The sequence below is a fragment of the Echiichthys vipera genome (genome assembly GCF_963691815.1).
Source record: "Echiichthys vipera genome assembly, chromosome: X".
Lineage (NCBI taxonomy): Eukaryota > Metazoa > Chordata > Actinopteri > Perciformes > Trachinidae > Echiichthys > Echiichthys vipera.
The window spans coordinates 8,459,707-8,477,769 of NC_139825.1; the positions used below are offsets into that span (position 1 = coordinate 8,459,707).

The window sequence follows — 18,063 nt, forward strand, 5'->3', positions numbered from 1 at the left end:
ACAGCTGCCTCGGCCAGCTGCACATGTGTTTAAAAAGCCTGGATCCGTTAAAAAAGGCCGTAATGTTGTCCACAAATGGAATGCTTTTCCCCAGGCAGTATCTTTTAAGCCACAACGCCCTGTACCAGGAGTGGTCAAGACTTTTATCTGCCAACATTGACCTGACTGTCGAGTCCTGCACCTCCACCACCTCCTGACAACAACCCAGTGTTGGGATCAGGATGCAGAATCGCAGTTTAATACACCTCTCTGCGCTGCCCTTACCACAGACGCACAGGAAGCAGAGTTGCAGTCATACACACCTCTCTGCGCTCCCTGCGGATCACTTTCCAGCTCAGTATCCTAAACAAACACTGTGTGCCTCATGATCATCTAAATTAATAAAATAAAAAATTAACAGAAGAGGAGCTATACAGAAAAACTTGATACAAATCAACACCAAATCTGTGATAATGCAACAAAATCAGAAAATAAAATGTGGACCTCAGATCATCCGATCTCTGTCATCTAAAGCTGTATTAATAAATGATTTGATATCAGATAACCATATTGATTTACTCTGTCTGACTGAAACATGGCTGTGTCATGAAGAATATGTTAGCCTAAATTAATCCACTCCTCCCAGTCGTATTAATACTCATATTCCTCGAGGCAGTTGTTGAGGAGGAGGCGTTGCAGCTATTTATGACTCCGGCCTATTAATCAACCCTAAACCTAAACTAAATTATAATTCATTTGAAAGTCTTGCTCTTTGTCTTTCACATTCAACCTGGAAAACTGTGCAGCCAATTATACTTGTTATAGTGTACCGTGCTCCTGGTCCGTTCTCTGAATTTCTATCTCAATTCTCAGAGTTTCTGTCAAATTTAGTCTTTAAATTAAATATAATTAGAATTAGTGATGTGGCTTCCCAATACCATGGTCATACCAAGCTTAGGTGTTTTTCTCGGAAGACTCCCTGTCTCAACTTAGAGTCTGTCCATGATACATGGCATAGTAATGTTGATTTCTATATTGCTGATCCTTCCATTTCTGACAAACTCACTGGGAGAAAAATAGTAGAGAGCCTTCTTCCACCCTAACTCCAGTCTAACTTAGTTTGCTTGATTCAGCATACGGTATTGTGGATGATGGAGAGTTTCTTAACACAAATCATCAAACTCAGCGTCTGCAAGCAGCTTTGAGTAAAGTGGTTAAGCGAGGTGGTGCGCCCTCTTGAAGCAAGGAGCCAGACCCTGAAATAGTTGATTTAAAATGCAAAGAGTTCAGGCAGAAACAGCAATTATGTGAACAACAGAACAGGAATCATTTAAACTGACCGGACAGGACAGGAACTGAAACCAAGCGTGCATGTCCGAAAACTGATCCATCCAATCTAGCATCCATTCACTCTCAAAACCTGGAACATCACATCAAGCTCCCAAGAGGACTGAGAAAAAGTGTACTGCTAACATCAAAGTAGCAGGAGTTCAGTGTAGTACTGGGTCAGCCATCTGTCACAACACCCCATTCAAACAATAGTCATAGTTCCTTACTTGGGTTTTATCCCCCTTGTCCTGAAGTTTCCAAAGGACTTTGTTGAAACTGAACATTCCAGATAAACGCACCAACTGTGAGCTTCCTTTACAAACGCTCTTGATGTCATGTATGACGAGCATTGTCATGAAAAAAAATGTGAAATTCAAGAGGTAACTTCCACTGAAAAAGTGGGCTCTATGAGTCTGAAAGGCAGAGAACAGGGAGTGATACCTGCACAAGGGAGAGCACTTCTCAAGGGTTATGTAGCACCTTTAGTCCTAATTTTGAGATTTAAGGGATACTCACATCGCTCTAGGTCCGGAGTTGCACCACAGGTTAGGGTTAGGGGTTAGGGGTTATTGATATTTTATGATCAATGCAAAACAAATAATACACATCAACAGCTTGGATGTACACTTGTTACTAAAATAAGGCTTCGTAAAATTAAACAACTAAACAAAAAGAAGAGTCCAGGGAAACCGAGCTGTCCTACTCAGTATTCTGGTAAGTTCAGTTCAAGAAGGATCATATTTGTTCTGTGTATCAATGTCAATTCAGTTTCTTTGTCTTCAATTTCTGAAATTACTACTACTACTACCCGGGTAGGTGAGGAGTGTGTGTATCTTATCTGTTCTCAGAGTGTGAGATTCAGATGATCTGGAGTCGTCGAGGTAGGTTCTGCAGCTGGCCACACTGCGTCTCCAATTCTCTCTCTCTCGCTGGGCTGGGCTCACCATCTTAATCGTCTCTCTTTATTTCTCTTTATTTCTTGGACAGTAGTTCAGACTAGCAAAAGTTCAGACTAGCTGTAGCCACCAGAGGAGGGCGGGGTTATAAATTAGGACAGGCAGATTTAAGGATGCCCTAATCAGGCAGATGGGTTGCTGTCTGTATGGAGTCTCACCAGCTAATTTGCTGCAGGCTGGTGAGGAGCATTGTGAGGGCACTGCTGATTCTGTTAGGAGCTGTTCCGGGAGGTATGTTTATGTCTATGAATAAAAAGTGTCCACTGTTCACTCAGCAGGTTGTGTGTATGTGTGCATATGTTAATGCTGACCAGGTTGCATGTTTGTTGCCACTAAAACAGTTACAGGAGGGAAGCGAGCCAATGAGTGTTGGGCAGATCAGTGTGTGCACCCTGTGACAGTCGTATGGTATATGTTGCTTGCATTGTAGTTTGTGTTTTGATATTTTAAATGTTTTATAGCTTGTATGTTGTACTGCTGGCTTGCTATATGTTGTTGGTGAAAAGTATTTGTTTTGTATTGTAGGTGCATGAGGAGCAGCGGTGTATGGCCTGACTGCTGTTCCTTTTCCTCTTCTTATTTGTTTGTTTGGTTGATGTGTTCAGCTGAGCAGCTATCCCTGAGCGGGATTGCGCTCCTTTGTATGGCCTTGTGTTAAGATAACACAGAGCAGAACTGTAAAGCTGAACCGTCATTTATTTTGTTTGTTTTGACCACTCTCCCACCTATTGACCAGGTTAAGCAGTCGGCTTTAAGTCTCCAAGGGTGCTCAGCCTGCCTTAAACCGAGGGGCCTAGGGGTTTGCTGTGTACACCGGCAGGAGCGGTATATCGAGTGTGTGCAGTGGTTATGGTTGTTCGATAGAGGTGTCGTGTTATAGTTACTGCCAGGTGTGTTTGTAGCATTATTAATCACTGTTTTGCTTATCCCCTCTCTCACCCGCAGTAAGCCCGAGGGAGCCAGGCCGGCTGTGACCCGAATCGTTAGGGGAGATGATTTAGTCATTGTTGCTTGCAACAATTCCTTTACATGTGCCAATAAATAAATAAATAAATAGATTTGAGCCTAACTTTTGTATGAATAAAGAAACACATGCTGTTTTAAATGTTATACTGGAGTTCTGTCTCATTCTCTGAACCGAGGGTTACATAGCAAAACGGAAAAAAAACAACCGGAGTCTCATGCATTTACTCTCACAAGAGGGGTTATTTTCTCCCCGGCTCACAGCTTTTCAGGTTGAACCTGGGTCTGCCTGCTGACATTTCTGCCTTTATCCATTGCTATCTGCTACTCTTTGCTTTGTTTACTTTGTAATTTTGCTACAGGCTCTCTCTGTCTGGTCTGCTCTCTTGCTGTCTGTCTCGTGTCTGAGAGAAAATGGCGTCTGCTCTCATGTGCAGACTTCACGCGATACCTGACCTAGGTTCACAGGTAATAAAGTCACTAACAGGGAAACACTGCCATCTACTGAGGGTTTACTGGGACTGTCTAAATGACAAATATAGGGTTAGTAACCTGATTTTTCATGCTGGTTACAATTGTATATCTAAGTACTCCATAGTTAAATTCACAGTGTACTTCCATCTCTGTTAAATCCTCAAATACCTGACTCATACCTTTTTAGTGCTATTTGCCTGGTTCCATTCCAGTCTAAACTACATGTTGCCCACCCACATCTTCACATGTGGGAACACTTTCGGTCCTTAATCTTCTCTCTGAATGGAGAGAAAACTGTTGTGTAGTACTTACAGATTGACAGATTAAATAAACTCAGCCAGGACTGTACTTCCAGTGTATACATTCACTGAGGAATCAAGTTTTCATAGCAAGCCTTCAGTATTTAGGCAGCACTTCATCTGAGAAAACATATTCATACAAGCAAACTTTTCATGTTAGCATCACTCTATTCAATTAAATTAAAAAAAGGCTTCATTGGCATGAAAGTTTTAGAGAAAAACAATATTGCCAAAGCATCAAAATAGTGTGTGTGTGTGTGTGTGTGTGTGTGTGTGTGTGTGTGTGTGTGTGTGTGTGTGTGTGTGTGTGTGTGTGTGTGTGTGTGTGTGTGTGTGTGTGTGTGTGTGTGTGTGTGTGTGTGTGTGTGTGTGTGTGTGTGTGTGTGTGTGTGTGTGTGTGTGTGTGTGTGTGTGTGTGTGTGTGTGTGTGTGTGTGTGTGTGTGTGTGTGTGTGTGTGTGTGTGTGTGTGTGTGTGTGTGTGTGTGTGTGTGTGTGTGTGTGTGTGTGTGTGTGTGTGTGTGTGTGTGTGTGGTTCAAACAGACTTGTTAAAATAAACGTTTCTTATGTCATACAAGTTTGTACATTGTAGGAGAGAGTGCATCTCTGTCTCAAACTCACCTGTTCAATAGTGACCACATGTTCTGTTTTCTTTTGGTTGCCATGTTTTTTTTGTGTCTTCCTGTTTCTATAGCCACTGAGCCTGTACTTGGTCAGGATCTATCTCTGCTTTCTATCTCTGACAGTACACTGATATTCTGCTCATTGACAGTCTCTTTGAAGGGCAAGATAACATTCCAATCTACTTGGGCTTTTAGTTGTTTCTTCCCAATGGTCCAGATAGGTTTCTTAACATTGTGATATTATTTGCTTTACTCTGGTGTTCGAGAACAGTGTTGATGTGAGGCCAGACTGTCTGAGAGGGGGCAGTTGGCCTCAGAACCACCTGACACAGGGGACTGTTTTCTGGGCTCAGCTCTTGGGTTTGGAGGGCTGTGGAGTGGAGGGTGTCTCTGGGGCTGGTTGTTAGGTGGTTAAAAATGCTGAGTGTTCTCTTCTGAATGTTAATTATCAGTGGGTATATGCCTACATCTGCTCTACATGCATTTGTTGGTGTGTTTCTGTATACGTGTAAAATATACCTGCAGAATTCTGCGTGTAAAGATTCTGTTACGTTTTTCCCAACGGGTATAGCTCTGATGACTGAGTGGACCCCATACTTCACTACTGTACAGCGCAATGGTCTGGGTGACACTATTCAATATTTTAAGACAGATTTTTATTGGAATTTGGAAATTACAAAACTTTCTCTCGTTGCATGTAGAGCTCTTCAAGCTTTTTCTTGCAGTGCATTCACTGCCATGTTGAAGCTCCCAGACATTATGATGGTTACACCAAGCTAGGTATTACTCATGCTGTGTTTAATGACCTGATTATTTATGGTAAATTTGTGTTTTTTCTCCTGACATTGGTTTTCATCACCTGCCAGGGCCCAGTTCTGACAGTACTTCTCTACTACGCCCAGCTGTTGCTGTAGTCCTTGTTCAGTAGGAGAAAGTAGAACAAGGTCATCAGCGAAGAACAAAGACTTCACCTCTCTATCTAGGAGGGAGAGGTCAGGAGCAGCACATTGATCTAACTCAACAGCAAGTTTATTTATATACACATTAAATAAGGTCAGACTTAAATTGCAACCTTGCTGAATGCCTTTTCTCTGGGGGAAGAAATCTGTTTGTTTGTCACCAATTTAAACAGCACACATGATTTCCAAATACATTGATTTAACCAGATCATACGTTTTGCCCCCATGCCACAGTTTAAAAGTCTGTAAGAGAGCCCTTCAAGTTGAAAGCTTTCTTAAAATTAATTTTATCGTTTTTTGTAGTTTGTTGTACAATCGTCGGTGGTGCTGTGTTTTGGGAGGAAGCCAATCTGACTTTTACTCAAGATGGACTGGTCCTTGAGGAAATCTAGTATTCTTGTGTTAAGAATACTACAGAATAGTTTCCCTACACAGCTGCTGACACAGATGCAGCGGTAGTTATTGGGGTCCAATTTGTCCCCATTCTTATGAATCAGGGAAATGAGCCCTTTGCACCATATATCAGGAAAACATCCTGACTGTAATACAATGTTAAACAACTTTAACAGTGCATCCCCATCTCTGGGGGGCTATTTTTGAGCATTTAAGTTTTACTGCTGTCTGGACCACAATCTTTCTTTGACTTGAGAAATTTTGTCTGTGTGGTTAATTCTTTCCAAGTAATTTCAAAATCAAGGGGGTTTTGGTTGTCTTTAATTGCTTCTTCTAATTTTTGGAGTTTTTCTTTTACAATATATTGATCCAAATTGAACTGATTGATTGGAATGTAGTTGTACAGACTTTCAAAATGTGCTCTCCAGATGTCATGGTTTTGGATGGGTAACATCTGTTGCTGCTTTGTGTTGAGCTTCAAGTTTTTTGGTATTATGATAATTTTTTAATTTTTTTGCTAATTGAACCTACATATTTGTTTAAAATTTAGTTGTACTTTATGCGTAAGGCTGGGTTGTTTGGTTGGCTATGGACTATTTTCAATAAAATTTAAAGAGTGAAGGAAACTCAAACTCAATAGCTAAAGACATTGTTACTCTGGATGATGTGTTGTCCTCCAGCACCACAGTAAAGAATCTGGGTGTTACTTTTGATCAGGATAAGTCCTTCGATTCTCACATAAAATTTACGACAAGGACTGCATATTTTCACCTGCGTAATATTGCGAAAATTAGGAACATTGTGTCTCAGAAAGATGCAGAAAAACTAGTCCATGCATTTGTTACTTCTAGGCTGGACTACTGCAACTCCTTATCAGGCTGCTCCGATAAGTCTGTTAAGAGTCTCCAGTTGGTCCAAAATGCTGCAGCTCGTGTACTAACTAAAACAAATTGAAGAGAACATATTTCTCCTGTATTACCTTCTTTGCACTGGCTACCTGTAAAATCTGGAATAGAATTTAAAATCCTTCTCCTTACCTACAAAGCTCTTATTTGTCAGGCTCCATCGTATCTTAAAGAGCTCATAGTACCGTATTACCCGACTCGATCACTGCGCTCTGAGAATGCAGGGCTACTTGTCGTTCCTAGAGTCTCCAAAAGTAGAATGGGATGCAGAGCTTTCAGCTACCAAGCTCCTCTCCTGTGGAACAAACTCCCAAGTGTTATTCGGAATACAGACACTGTCCCCATGTTTAAGAGTAAACTTAAAACTTTCCTTTTTGATAAAGCTTACAGCTAGGGCTTACGAGCCCTTAGCAATGTTGTTGTTTTTAAACTGATTTTGTTCTGCTTAATTATGCTGCTATAGGCCTAGTCTGCCAGGGTATAATACTTTTCCAGATACTCTGAGCTTCTCTCCTCTCTGTCTGTATCATTCATGTCTCATCAATGCATGTTACTAATTCAACTTCTTCCCCAGAGTTGTTTGTGCTTTGTCGTCTCGCAGGTCTCTGCTGATCGTGGTGGTGCCTGCTGCCGTGGTACTTCATGACACTTCCTGCTATTATTATAATTTATAACTTTAGCTGTGCTTGTTTCTACTATTCTGCTGTATTAACTGCCATAACATAAGTCATATTCACATTACTCTCTCATTCCATCTGTCTGTGTTTTCTCTCTTTTTCTTCCTCCCCAACCGGTCAAGACAGATGGCCATCCTCCACAGAGCTGGGTGTCTGACGTTCCTGCCTGTAATAGGGAAGGTTTTCGTTGCCACCATACTCTACGGGGGAATTGTTGCGTCTATGTTTATCATAAATAAGTCATCGAGTGTGGTCTTTAACTAGTTTGTAAAGTGTCCTGAGATAACTTTTGTTATGATTTGGCACTATAAATAAAATTGAATTGAAAGTGTTCTGAGTGTTCTTAGCTGGACAGAAGCCAGGTGCACAGGGTGTGTAACATCTCCCTGTGGTCTCTCAGCTCAGAGGTAGCATGGGGATGGACTAACAGCAGGCTGGGCTACAGATGCAGCATAGTTCTGCTGACGTTGCGAGGGGAGGAGGTGCCAGCGCCCTGTCTTTGAGGGTCTTTGCAAAGATGTTAACTTTATCTTTGTGAAGAGTCCATCTTAGAGGTCCCAGGTTCCAATGGTTGGGTGGAGGGCCTGGTGGACATTGGGTAAGGTGGCACAAGCTCTTCTGACCTGATATACTCTTTGACTGCTTTTCTTGACCTTAACAAATCAACTTCTACTATTTCGGCATCAAAGCCTTCTACTTGTCCCCTAAACACTATCTCAACTAGGTTACTTAAAGAAGTCTTACCTTTAGTTAGTACCCCTGTACCAGATATGATTAATATGTCTTTATCAGCAGGTTATGTACCACAGTATTTTAAAGTAGCTGTAATTAAACCTCTTCTTGAAAAGCCCAGTCTTGATCCGGAGGTTCTAGCAAACTATAGACCTATATCTAACCTTAGTTTATCTCTTGCCAATCAGCTGTGTGACTTTTTACATAATGAGTTATTTGAGGACTTCTAGTCAGGATTAAGAGCGAATCATAGCACTGAGCACTGGTATAAAAAAAATACTAATGATCTTCTAATAACTTCAGACAAAGGACTTTGTACTTGTTTTACTAGATCTTAGTGCGGCCTTCGACACTATTGACCATTGCATCCTGCTACAGAGACTGGAGCATCTAATTGGCATTAAAGGAACCGCATTAAGCTGGTTTAAGTCATATTTATCAGATTGATCTCAGTTTGTACATGTTAACGACAAATCCTCGATGCACACTAAAGTCAGTCACGGAGTCCAACAGGGTTCTGTCCTTGGACAAGTTCGGGGACAAGTACAATAACTTCAGTGTGATGTTGGTCTTCTTCCTTCCATCTATGTATGGTGCATAGTCAGTGAACAGCACTTCTTTGTTTTCCTGGAGTGTCTTCTCCCTATACTTCTCCCTAGCTGCTGCACTCTTACATCCAGCTGGGTATTTAACCACCCAGCTCTCTGTTTTGGAAGCTTTTCTCATCTCTGCTCCATTCTGACCTGTTTTCATGGCGACCACTTTGTTTACTTCCAAAGGGTGCTAATTCTTTTGCTAGCTTGTCTAGCCTTTAAATTATCATTGTCATTATTGTTAGTTTGTTCTTTTCTTCTTTTCCTTGTCCCTTTTTGTCCAGTTTCTCATTATAAAAGTTTTAAACAGTGGTAGCTCAGCTAGCAGTTGATACACAGTTGACAACTAGCTTTTGACAGTCAGCTGCTTGTTTTCATTTAAAGAATACGTCCAAATATTGTTTTTTTTCTTCTGTTTTGCTAATAAGGTATTTACCTCTACTTGAGAGTACATTTTGAAGACAATTTGATGGCTTATTTGTAAAATGTCCAACTTTTTAGGTTGTTTGAGATGAATTCAGGAGCTCTCTCTCTCTCTCTCTCTCTCTCTCTCTCTCTCTCTCTCTCTCTCTCTCTCTCTCTCTCTCTCTCTCTCATCTCTCTCTCTCTCTCTCTCTCTCTCTCTCTCTCTCTCTCTCTCTCTCTCTCTCTCTCTCTCTCTCTCTCTCTCTCTCTCTCTCTCTCTCTCTCTCTCTCTCTCTCTCCCCCCCCACACTGCACTCACCTTCTACCTGTCCATTTCTGCAACGACAGCTTGTACACTCAAGTGGTAAGAAAGGACTTGCACAAGCAACACTAATGGAATGAATTCCAGAGGCAGACCTATATCATTTTTTTCACAAAGGGAAATTACTTGCAAGCTTTTACCCTGTAGAAAATTCAAGGACCAGTTTACTAACTACTGCAGTAAATGTATTACTGTAAGACCATTCATGGAAATAGTCTTTGGCTTGGTAACAATTACATTCTGTTCTGGAGGGAGTTTTGACGATGATGGTCCATCTATATTACAACAGTACAATCCTGGTGTGGTATGGCAACAGTTCAGTGGCTGAGAAGAAGGCTCTGCAGAAAGGCATCAACACAGCCTGGGAAAAGCTCACGTTGCCCGTGGGAGGCATGTGAGAAATAACCAAAACCTTATCTATCTATGATTGTAAATCCTTGATTAGCATAACAGTCAAGCTGAGAATGACTGCTGGGGGATTGTGGATAGGAGTCACATGGGGATTGCAAATGGTGACAAAAGGGGGGTCGTAAATACTGATAACTTCCACGGGGGTCATAAATATGGGGTAGTGTGTTTTCGATTGCTTTGATGTGCCTTGTGTTTGTAAGGACCTTTTGATGTCATGGCTTTAAATGTTGAAGTGACTGGAGGAGAAGGAGAGATGGTAGGACACCCGGGGTTGGTAGGACCGCTCTCCTGTCTGCAGCAGTATTTAGTAAAGATATGATTGAGAAACACTGATGACTCCAGAGAATTTCTTTCACATTTTGGCGACGAGGATGGGATGGACGTTCTGCTGATCAGGCCTGAGTTCTGACTGAAGGTTAAACCGGTAAGGAAAAATTCCGCTCCACCAAAGGAGGACAGGATTCCGCCTGATGTCAGGAACGGGTGCTGGAAAGCGGACGCTCCATCCATTTTAAACGTGAGTACAGTGTTTTTAGATCATATCTCGTGTGTAATTTTGAAGACAAGCTTCATTTACTTGTGGGGTTTTTGAAGCTCAAAAGAAGGTGTGTAAACCTAGGCGACAGTTCGAGAACCTGTGTGTGGTCTGCTGTCAAGATATTCTGTAATTCCTGTGAGTTTGAATATAAGGTCTGACGAGTCTATTTGTAGAGGTCGGATCGTCTTCATGTCCTTTGTGGTTTTGAAGACTAGTTTCATTTTCTGTGTGATTTTGAGGCTCTGAGAAGGCGAGGTATCCTAGGTGACAGTTCGAGACAATGTGGTCTGCTGTCTGATATTCTATAAATCCTGTAGGGTTGAATATCAAGGTCCAATGAGTCCCGTTTGGAGATTGGACCGTCTTCATATTTTCTGTGTAATTTTATTTTGTAGAACTAGTTTAATTAAAAATATATATATGCACTTAAAGCTATATAAGTGATGTCATGAATAGACATAAATGAGTATAATGTGTTGTGTGAGGTTGGTGCAACCTAACAAATGAGAAAAGTGTTTTGGAAAAAACACAAAAGCATTTAGGGAGAAAAAATGAATGATTTATGCATCAATTATTTAAAGGAGTAGAAATTTTTGAAATGCAAATATAATTTGCATGTGTGTAGGGATTCCCAACTACAATAAAATGGGCGTATGAATGTGGTAAGAAAAAAATAAACTTTGGGGTAACTCATTTCAGTGTCTAAATATCCGGTTTGGATATTAAACGGTGCGTTGCTCTGAACGAATGTGTCGTATAAACCACCTGGCTGAAATATTATCCAAAGTTAGTGTATGTGTGATAAGATCTAACCATGTTCGGATGGAAAGATCAGCATGTGTGAAATCTGTCTGAGTGAACAATAAGCCCATTGAAAGTAAAAGCACATCCCAGTGGGTTAACAGAAAAATGGGAAACAAAATGGGAAATTTTTACAGATCCTGATAAATTTATAGCAGATAAATGGGTTAATGTGATTGAGAGCTTCCATTTTGGCATTACTAGACTAAGAGTTTTTTTTTTGTTTGTTTTTTCGTCTTTTATTAGGCACATATTTAGGTACATATATAGTGAAGAGGGTAAAGTGATGAGAGAGAAAGGGACAGGAGGAAAGCAAACTCAGTTATAGAAAGACAAGAAAGTTATTAGGGATAAAAGACAGGGCCTCCTCATGCTGTCTCCAGGCCATGCAGCCCTCCATCAAGCCCATATGCATATTCCCAGAAGGACTCTGACAATGAGGGGGAGGGGAGACTGAACCTGCATCTGATGTGTCAGTTGTCACAAAACCAGTGACGGAGGAAAACAGACTGAAACAAAGAGAAGATAACTTTGCTTCTCCAGAAAGTTCTCTCTCCAAACAGCAACTTCTTTTCGACTACTGGCCTGAAGAAAAGGAAACGGATGTCCACGGCACCAGATGTTCAGTTGAATTGAACACTGAAGAGCTTGTGTTCAGGACGTGGCAGCCAGAGGAACTAAAAGATTGCAAGGAGGGGGAGCGAGAGAGGTGTGAACTCCAATGGGGCAACATTCGACCAGCCATTTGGTTCACGATACCAGCAGAATGAGGCACAGAATCCTGGACAAAGATTGCCTCATCAAGACAACATCAGAAGGAGAGAAAGAAGGAAACTGGGACAATGGCTCAATGCTGAAGATCCAGAGTAGTCCTGGTTGCGTGTTTTTTCATCGTTCCCCAATGAACAGGCCATACAGACAGCGGAGGAAGGTCAGAGCATTTGAAAATCACAAATTAGAAATTAAAGATAAAACATCCACACTAGATGACACGTTAGTTGAACTTAGAATGAACAGTATGTTAATGTTCAACACATACATACACTTGCATATACATATAGGAATATTTATTAAGAATAAGTATTGGTGTCAATAGGGAAAATTAGGGTTTTGCAGTAAGAGTTGATCATCAGACAAACAGAAAGTTAAGGTTTTGATTGATATGCCCAGACAAAATCTTTTTTAGCTCACATAAGAAAAAATTCAAGTTATTGAAAGCGACACTGATTATTTCTTATAAAACAAGCATGCCATTGTGGAATGTCTCAAATATACCTCCCATTTTACCTGAAGAGGCATCATAGATGTCACAAGTTTAAGTTTCTGATGATTGATTTTAGAAAATGCAATACTGATGCATCACCATAAATCCTAACTCATTATTCTGTTTTTTTTTGCTTTCACTCTCAATGGTATTTGAATTTTTGGAATTTAATGGTACAGTTTTCTGGGAAAACCTGGTTTAAAAAACTGCCATAGTGATGGTGAAGTTTTCAGAAACACACGTCTTGTTTTTGCAAATTGAAGCATTAGATATAACAATAATAATAAGGATAATATTATTAATAATGATAATAAGTGGGTCCTGACTGCATCCATAAAAACTGGATGGGTTTTTAAAATAAATAATAAATAAATAGATTAAATTCTATTGTCACTTATGGATTATTATTATGTTTCTGTGGAGATCTCCCCCTGTATAAAGAAACTTGGCCAATGACTGACTTTTTAGACTGTGACTGCTGAGGCAAACAGCCTGTACCGACTTAAAATGACCTACCCGATCGAGCTCTGATTGTTTCTTTTTAATTTTTGCATGATAATTGTATGTCAATAGTTTTATGTCGATTAACAAACACTAACATCTGACCCTATTGTATTTTCGAAGTGTGCACGTTATGCATGATACTCATTGTCACACTAATGTTTAATGTCAGCCTGAAGCGCTGTACTGTCTTAATTTTTGAGCTTTTGATCCAACAGCTAAAGATGAAGAACCATTCTTGAATGGAAATGTTTAACAGTGGATCAAAACCATTTGATGCATTGTTTGATACATAGTGTTGATGATGATGATGATTCTGTTTTTCTTCATAGATGGTTCTGCGAGGAGTCCATCTAACTGCTCTTTCTGTGTTTGCCTTTGAACTAAACTGCCAAATAACTCGTCTGCTAAAGCGAAGAGTTATTTGTATTAATCTGTACTTTTCTTTCTAGGGGCAACAGATGACACAGTGTCAGAGTCACAATATGCTTTAATATTGTCCCTAACTTTCACACTCTGGGAAAACATGTGGCATTCTCACTCCTACAGGAAAACCTTTTGTCTCTAACACTTTTACCTGTTTACAGTTAAAAGAGTTCACGCTGACTATAACAACTCAGTTTTCACAGGGCAACGCCATTGCAGATGATGGTGCTAAAGAAGAACATGGGACAGTGGTAAAGACTGTTTCCGACGGTGTGTTAAGTGCTGGTAACCTCTGACACCAGGACATGGAAGAGAGAAGAAAATGGCATCCATGGCATCGAATGAGGCAAAATAAAGCAAAGAAACCTATATAGTGGTTCAGATGAAGAAACGGTGTGAATAGAATTGTGTTTGTTATAATGTTTTTCGTTGTTTTTATTTTTCCTTGTCATATTCGGAGAGTTAAGAGTGAACCTCTACTAATGTTTGTAGTGTGTAGTCAAAGAAAGAGTTAGTTGATGATATTGTGTTATTTCCAAAAAATTATTTGACACTTTGTGTCAAAAGGGGGGAATGTGAGAAATAACCAAAACCTTATGTATCTATGATTGTAAATCCTTGATTAGCATAACAGTCAAGCTGAGAATGACTGCTGGGGGATTGTGGATAGGAGTCACATGGGGTTTGCAAATGGTGACAAAAGGGGGGTCGTAAATACTGATAACTTCCACGGGGGCCATAAACATGGGGTAGTGTGTTTTGTTTATTCTAATGTCATTGTGTTTGTAAGAGGCTTTGATCTGACTTGTATATCTGCTGAAGAAATTTGGGGACAGGCAGAGATGGTAGGACACCCGGGGTTGGTAGGACCGCTCTCCTGTCTGCAGCAGTATTTAGTAAAGATATGATTGAGAAACACTGATGACTCCAGAGAATTTCTTTCACAGGCATCATGTATCTAAAAGGACCCATCTCATCCCATCCATCACTTGTTAGCCCTTCTGCTCTCAGGAAAAAACGCTACATGTCCATTAAAGCACACACCACAAGACTAACCAACAGTTTTTACTCTAGGCCATCAACACATTGAAATCTACACTAAAAGCACATCCCCGTAGACAATATTTATATTGTACAACACTAACTTCTGTGCAATACTGATATATTAATTTATAATAATCATTTTAATAATACTATTCAATGCAACATCTGATTCTAATAAGATTGTATAAGATATGTTGGCACAATGTGTATAGAATCTGGGTGTGCAAACGTGTATCAAAGTCATAGACTGTACAAAAAATGGACGTAGCATACCCATCGGGGTCCATTCTCTCAACTTGATCCAGTTGCCATCTTGTCAGACCTTGACTTTGCCTCATTTCCTCTTACAAAAAAAGGGCATGTATGTGATGTTGGGGGGAGTGAGATACCTCCATCTGGCTGACGTATACCTCAGAGGAGAAGTGAGGGCCAGCGGCTGTGCAGAGAACTTCAATTTTTGGCACTTCCTAATTGGATAAACCAGGAAGTCGATGTGGTTTGGGTTTGATCAAAGTATGTTTATGTATGTGAAATGTATGATTGTATTTATATATTACATTCAAGCTCCACTCAGAAAGTGCGCCTGGATTTTGTTGAATAGACCAGAACAATAACAGAAAAGCTGTTCTATTCTATTCAAAATTATGTTGGCTTCCAAGCTGAGCTGGACTGCTGCAAAATGTTTTTGATACAAACTCACATGTCACGCAGCAGTTCCTATTAATTGTGTCAGTGCAAGTAAACAGGGAGAGGGGAAGAGAAAGGGGAAGGAGAACTATTTCACACGTTTCTGAACTTGGAACGCTGCTTTGTCACATATTGACCCGCCTACCTGAACGGGTTGTTCCACTGCAGCGAAATTAGACACTGCATGATGATTGGATAAGCTGTCTGAGGTGGAATCATTTTTTGATGAACAGCTAAATGAGCGAATCAGCGAGCAAAGCATTTTCCAAGTTTTTCATTCTGTTGTTCTGAACTGATCCGGAGACTTTACCGATCCTCAGAGACTTTGTCTTTGTTAAAAATGACTAGCGTTGTGTTTGGCAACTCCGTTCTGTCACTCTTCTGTTTCTTTCCCTAACGAGCAGCGGCAGATGCGGAGCTTCTCCCCTGTCACTCACACTCACAGGCGGTCACACTTCACAGTAGGCTGGAGCAGCAGCTCCAGCCAGGCCAAGGCCGCTTAAGTAGCCTAGCTCTACTGGCCATTGAGAGGACACTGGTCAAATCCCTGGAAAAGACGCCTAGTTGGTACGACAAGGTCACAGGAACGAAGGGTAGAATTTACATGTAAATAAACAAACACATTTATGATGTAGGCCGGAAAAATGAGCTTCCCCTCCTTGAAAGACCAGCAGCCACCATTGGTATAAACACAGCCACCAAGATAACTGGCTAACAACATAATCTAGCTCTGAGGCATCGGCGTCAAGTCCTGTTGGTTCTCGGAGTAGTTGGGAGATGAATGAAGTCTTTTGGAGATTGCATGGGGCACGTTGACCTGTCCACTTAAACACTGATTTGATAAGATAATATTAAAAAATAATAATTTAACAGAAAGCACAAGCACAAATAGATCAAGTTTAAATAAACAATGGGTGGTTTTGTTAAAAAAAAAATGGCTCTAAATTAGTCATCACATCAATTTCGGTACTTATTATTATTTCCGATATGTGATCTGGGGCCAACCACTTCCCCACATTTTCAATGCCTCCTACGCACATGACACAGAGCTTCAGAAATGGAAGTACACAGATGCTGTATGTAGTGTTTGTTACTGCAGCTGTAATTGGCTATGGTTTACTAATGCTCCAGGCAGCAGTCTCCTCCACCAGGAGGTGGGAGTCCAATCAGTGGCAGCATTGTTTAGTATCACAGGACCTGCATTTTACTCCTTTATCAGTATCTGCATCCAATTAAAAAGTGTCCCAATCTCTGGAAAAACTGCTCCATTGCACTTTCGTTCCGTTGTCACGACACATGCGTTATTGTTCATTTCAACAACAGTGCTTGTTATTGTTGATGGTGTTGGGTTGTTTGTTACCTTGTGTATACCCTGCTTGAGGGAGACAAGGGATACATGCAAGCATTGTGAAACACTCCAATTACTGCCAGCGGTGCCAAGTCAAGAAGGAGCCGCAGGCCTTACCTTCACATATGTGTCCATTTGTCATCAGTGAGAACCCTGGGAAGCAGGAGCAGTGAGCCTGGTCTGCCACCGGCGAACATTGCTGACTGCAAGGACCATTTTCTGCAAGACACAAAAGTGCAAGCAGCATAATAACAATCATATCTGGATTCCACACAGCTAAGTCTCCAGGACAGTCACTCATAATGTCATTTTTATCCTTGGGCTGTTTGAATGCTGTCTTGGTAATTCATTGCAATGTTGTCTTGCTCCCTGAGGATCCCGTCGACCCCACCTTCACACTGAAGGGAGGACCCTCTCATGAGCCATCACATTCAACACAACAGAATCAATTCTCTCTATATACAGTACAGTGCCTATAGAAAGTTATGATACCCTTTTGAAATAGCGACTTTCTTTGTTTTACAGCCTGAAATGATAATACATTAAAATATGTATTTTTTTCCAGTGTGATTTACACAATGCCTAACAACATTCAAGTGAAAAGTTTTTTTTTTTCTAAATTTCTGAAAATTAAGAAAAAATTAAAAAATAGAATAGCAGTGTTTGAAAAGTGATGAGTTCTAAACATTCTCAGGTATAACCAATCCTCTTTCAAATTACACACTAAGTTAATTGGCCTCCACCTGACATCAATTGTGGTGTTTTTGAGTACTTCAGAATAAAATCAGCTAACATAAAGCATTATGTTGTGGGCTTGTTTCTCTTCAGCAGGGACTGGGCAGTTGGTCTGGACTGAAGGGAAAATGGATGCTGCCAAGTACACCCAAATTCTTGAGGAAACCTGCAGCCCTTTGTTAGACACTTGATGGGCAGGTGGTTCACCTTCCAACTTGACAACGACCCAAAACGCACCACCATAAAAACAACACAGTGGCTAAAGGACAGGAAGCTGAATGTCCTAGAGTGGCCGAGTCAGAGCCCTGACCTGAATCCTACAGAACATCTGTGGATGGACTTGAAGAGTGCAGTCCATCGCTGCTCACCACAGAATATGACTGAACTCAAACAGTTCTGCAGGAAGAATGGGGAAATATTTCCCAATCTAGGTGCACAAAGCTGGTAGATACATATCCAAACAGACTGATGGCTGTAATTAAAGCAAAGGGCTCCTCCACAAAGTATTACAGCTGGGAACTCATCACTTTACCAACCCTGCTATTCTAGTTTTTCATTTTTTATTAGTTTTCAGAAAATATAAAAAAATAACTATTTCACTTGAATGTGTAAATCACGCTGGAAAATATATTTCTTATGTATTATCATTTCAGGTCGTTAAACAAAAAAGTGACTATTTCAAAAGGGTATCAGAACTTTC

At 40.6% G+C, this 18,063-nt stretch overlaps 1 protein-coding gene across 1 annotated transcript in view; it reads right to left on the reverse strand.

The window, feature by feature from the left end:
- The window catches only part of fbln2 (fibulin 2), a gene marked incomplete at its 5' end in the record, with an annotated part of 133,836 nt that overhangs the window by 50,571 nt on the left and 65,202 nt on the right, over window positions 1-18,063 (reverse strand). The window contains one exon of the mRNA XM_083938634.1: window positions 16,746-16,847. Coding sequence (XP_083794760.1) covers window positions 16,746-16,847 — 102 coding nt within the window. The remainder of the gene's footprint in view (window positions 1-16,745; window positions 16,848-18,063) is intronic.